General features: G+C 33.1%; 1 protein-coding gene across 1 annotated transcript; it reads right to left on the reverse strand.

Moving 5' to 3' along the window:
* Positions 1-1,930: 1,930 nt before the first annotated feature.
* On the reverse strand, positions 1,931-4,466 carry LOC127087190 (uncharacterized protein C24B11.05). The gene is made up of 9 exons (XM_051028057.1): positions 4,153-4,466; positions 3,990-4,055; positions 3,829-3,894; positions 3,637-3,734; positions 3,481-3,518; positions 3,294-3,381; positions 2,609-2,908; positions 2,457-2,522; positions 1,931-2,217 (listed from the first exon to the last, which is right to left on the reverse strand). Exons 2-9 carry the CDS (start codon positions 4,045-4,047, stop codon positions 2,062-2,064), a joined length of 870 nt encoding a protein of 289 aa, XP_050884014.1. The 5' UTR covers positions 4,048-4,055; positions 4,153-4,466; the 3' UTR covers positions 1,931-2,061.
* Positions 4,467-4,751: the final 285 nt, after the last annotated feature.

The raw sequence follows: 4,751 nt of genomic DNA on the forward strand, positions 1-4,751 counted from the left end.
AATAAAACTCTTTTCAATCTAGAGAGGCAAGACAAAATCATTTAATCTTCAATACGAGAACAAAAGTGGATGGAGAGATAAATCTCCATACCTTCAATAGGAACATAAATGAACTAAATGATCATTATGGTCTAAATGTTAGATCATCTAAATGAACTCATTGAGTTGGGATCTATCCATAAAGTAAAGTATTTTATATCGTCGGATTGTGATTTACTCACCAAAACGTCAAGAATCACATATTCAGAAAGCCCAGACCTCATTCCACTCGCTTTAGGTCACATGAACCGCTCGAAGAAGACTTAAATAACTAAAGGCAAGCTCGTTATGTCACACTACATCTTTGGTGGTGAGTTGTCTACTACATTGCTTAGTGAAGTGGAGTCTGCTAAGTGTGATCGAGATGTTCGTCTCAAAAAATGACATGTTTCCTTAAATTACGTCGTGCTACATTCTCGATAGTAGATTAAAGGGGTTGTATATACATGCCTCAAAGACTAGGTCGAAGACGAATCATAAAGCACTTTGCCCCCTTTCAGGCCTCAGGGAATCTAGACTAATAGGTTTTCTCCCTCAACCACTTTGACCTTTTACATGCCTCGTGCTTGAGGGACTATAATTGTATTATCTCTTGACTTAATCATTATTCCTTTACAAGCATCGTGCTTGAGGAACTGTCGTGTATGTTGACTTAATCATTTCTCCCGTGCAGACTTCGTGCTTTAGAAATTGTAAATTGTCATGTATATTAAGTCATTATGATTATAAGAATCCAAACTCACTCGACATCAGTAGATTTTGACCCTTTGCCTTAGAAATCGTTAAACCCTTTTGGAGTATTTAAACCAATGTGGGCGAGGTGATGCACACGCCGAGTCAAACTGGTTAGCTCACCACAATATGTTTCATGAGCGTCATCCAATTAGGGGGTCATATCAACTTTGAGGCAAGGGGTTGACCAACTTCGACTCATATAACAACTTTTATAAGAATTGCACAAATAAGGCTCTAACAAAAGAGCAAGATAGTTTAATGACCATAATGATGTATTGGTCATAACGGCCAAAATCATAAAAGCATGAGTAAATATGTAAGACTATAAATACATCAGAAGAGGACCAAGAAAAAAATCACCTATTCAAATATTGATTATATTGAAGTTTTGCCTATACATGTCAAGGCAAAGTCATATATAATGTAATAGTATTATGGTGACAAATGGTCATGCACGTCTCGGTTAGACCCGCTCAACAAAAGCCTGCAAAAAAAATGAGGTAGGACGAACATAGTTGAGGATGTGAACCTATTATTTAGATTCGCCTCGCACTAAAGTGCAGACGTGGTGGACGGGCCTGCAGGCACTGCATCTTTTAAATCTAAAAATACAAAAAATTATATTAATACCCGCGTATGCAAAAGTCCACAAAAACAACGGGACGAGACGGGACATACACATTAGAGGGTGCGGGACTAAATACTTGACACGCCCGACACTAAAGTGTGGGCAAACAGACTTGCCAAACAAGCGAGACCCTTTTTACCAGCCCTAACTAATACATAGATAAAGGGGTGTTTTGAAAAGAAAAGCACAATCTCACATAGACAATGAGTGACACCTTCACTTTAAAAATCAGTTTTATAATTATAAGAGAGTGAGTATAAAAATCTATTAAGTTAATTCATGTGTGGGGTGATGCTATTCATTGATGAGGAAGCAAGAGTCCCCTACGCTATTGAACATACACTTTACTTATTGTATGTTTAAATGATTTCATGTTTCCTTCTTTAATCCCATTTTTCAACTGTTGTCACTTGATGGATATGTCTTCTCTTATCTACAAATTCTGTTTTTTACCTTTTTTTTTGTTAAACGATAGAAAATAGGAAATAATGTGAATGCCAAAACACCAGCCTAACAAAAATAAAAGCCTGGCAGATAAAAACTCATTTATTTTATATAAATAACATATCAGTATTCTGATAACAAGTACATTAGTCAAAGTTAGATGCCACAAACAATATTAGGCACCACAAATTCAAAAGGTGGATGCATATAATAAGTTAAGCTATAACTGATGTTTCAATTGCAACCTTTCTAGAATACTCGACATTTTTACTCTTCTCATCAACTTCCCACAGTTCTGGAAATGCCTCCTTCATATTATGGATGCTCTCCAAGGCATAATCCACTCCTTTAGTTCTAAGGGAAGTACCAACCTGCATAATTTGATTCATAAACTATTTAAGTTTGATATGTTGCTAATGATTTTCAGTCTTCAAATTGCACATTGACAAAGTCCAAGTTCAACAAAACATATGCAAGAAGTTCCATTCAACTTAACCAAATGAAAGACAATACATAGAAAAGTTTGAAAAATAATAAATGGATGATTATGTCAACATGATATTATTACTAATATTTTATCCATTCATCAACAACGGCAAGAACTACCTACCAAGACTGTATGAAGGCCCAAGGATTTTCCTGTCTGTATATTGCGGATACTGTCATCAAAGAACAACTACAGAACACAAAGTTACTAAATAAATACATAATTTGTTAGCACATAATCAGAAAAATGATAATAATTTAAGGATAAAATCTTACTGTTCTTTGAGGGTCAATATCTATCATCTTAAAAACCTTTTCAAATGAATCTTGAAAGGGTTTACAGACAACGGGGGTCTTTGGAAGAACAATATCAGCATCAGGATTACAGATATACTCATAAAAATCAAATATTCCTGTGGAACTTTGTTTATAGTCACTGTCAGTGTCAGGAGAGTTGAAGTTATTTGATTTGAAGGAATTAAGTGTCTCAAAGCTTATGACTCTTTCAAAACAATCCTCTAGTCCAAGCCTGTGAAGCACTCTCTTTGCATGTGCATCGTCTGCGTTTGTAAATATCTATAAGGAAAACAAAAATACTATTAGTATTAGCTTTAAATTATGAATTATAGACCTAATAGGATCATAAACAACTTAATCAAATGCTTATAGCATCAGTCTTTATTATGTAAGTGTTTATGAACAAACGGTTTGTCCATTTCTATAACAAAAGATAAAATCCAAGTGATTTCATATAAGTTATAACCTGTTTCTAAATAATCTATCTTAAAAAGCTTATACAAATAAGCTCAAAACAACTTTATGACTTCATCTTCTATAAATTGTCCTAAACAGTTTTACCAGTGATAATATAATCAGATATAAGCTTAAATAAATCAATAAAACAGATTTTATATTACATACTACTTTGGCCATCAAATCAAATAAGAACAAAGAAACTTACAATTTTTCGAAAGGGCAGGCTTAGCAAAATTCCCCTTAGAACAGGATCAGGTTTTAGCAAATTATATGGCAATCTACCATGAACAAAGCTGTTCAGCAAAAAAAAAAAATAGTTTCACATTAATTCTAACTATTTAATCAATTATAAAAGATTAACAAATCACAAAAATGTAAAAACACTTATTTACCTATGAAAGTCATCATAGTCAAAATCATAGCCAATAGCCTGATAGAGAACAAAAAGAAACAAAAATCATGATTCTTTCACCATATACAGCCTAAAAAAACAAAAAATACCTTTAATTAAAATAATCAAAATTCAATTAATTAATTAATTTATATACCTTGAGACCTGCCATCGTTGTCCCATAAATCTTATATAAAGAAACACACAATTCAGGAACTTTATCCTCTTGTATCCCAAGCTTTTCAAGCATATACTCTGCAATAGTAAATCCATCAAAACTAAATAAATAAATTGTATAAAATTGAATCAAATTAATCAGATATATCATAATTTGATCAATTTCAATTACCTTGAATATTTTCGGTCACGTGATTTGATAATCCAGAACTAAAAGGATAAAGAGTATCATCCAGATCTGCAAATATCAAACAAGATAATATAAATATTTAACCTAAAATCAGTTAAATTAAGTAACGAAGCAAATTAGATTGAGAAAATGAAGTGATTTACCGAATAAAAGACAATCGTATTTGGATTTTGATTCCTGAAACTGATCTCCGTTTTCCATTTTTTACACTGTAGTAGTAGTTGCAGGCTTAAAATGTGAGTTCAAATTGAAGATTCAGCGGCAATGAAATGAAAGAAAAGAGTGAAGAAAAGAGAAGCTATGAACCAGTGAATAAATAATGAAAGGGAATGTGACGGTGATAAATATCGCGTGCCACGTTGTCCACTCTCGTGTTGACACGTTGCGTTTTCTTTTCTTTTTATGATTCTTTTTGTTTGATTTTCTGTTACGCTGTAACGTCCATGGTTGAAGGAAGAAATACGCAAAGAAAGGATCAAGTGAAAAGCATGGAAGAGTATTATTATATTGAAGTGAAAAGCGTGGGAGAGTATTATATTTACTTTTTAAGATGTTGACCGACGTGAAAGATGCTAATATTGTGCAAAAACAGCATCTTTTAGAGATGTATGTATCCGGAGGTGGTTGCAGATTTGTTGATTAGCATTTAAGTGCTGTGGGAGAGGTATCGACATAGTGTGAAAATATTTTCTTTCTCAAAGTGGTATTCTAATAATTTAGTTAGCATGCTTAGTGGTTGATTAGTGTCTTTATTGAATTCTATTGATGGAAACATATCTCGTGTGAAGCATGTGATGTAACATACTATTTTATTTAAGAAACAATTCTCTGATAGGGTTTTTGCAGATTTGTCGGAGAGGTGAACTATTGTGGTGGTTTAAATTCTTAATCTTTGGATTAAGGAT

This window comes from Lathyrus oleraceus, chromosome 5 (assembly GCF_024323335.1).
Source record: "Lathyrus oleraceus cultivar Zhongwan6 chromosome 5, CAAS_Psat_ZW6_1.0, whole genome shotgun sequence".
Classification (NCBI taxonomy): Eukaryota; Viridiplantae; Streptophyta; class Magnoliopsida; order Fabales; family Fabaceae; genus Lathyrus; species Lathyrus oleraceus.

What these genes read in the sequence shown, in the direction of transcription:
- LOC127087190 (XM_051028057.1), bottom strand. Translation starts at nt 4,047, where the DNA reads ATGGAAAACGGAGATCAGTTTCAGGAATCAAAATCCAAATACGATTGT. An exon ending in GCCTGCCCTTTCGAAAAATT is followed by an intron (nt 2,909 to 3,293) that starts GTAAGTTTCTTT and finishes TTTTCCTTATAG; the next exon opens with ATATTTACAAACGCAGACGA. An exon ending in ATATTGACCCTCAAAGAACA is followed by an intron (nt 2,523 to 2,608) that starts GTAAGATTTTAT and finishes TGTGTTCTGTAG; the next exon opens with TTGTTCTTTGATGACAGTAT.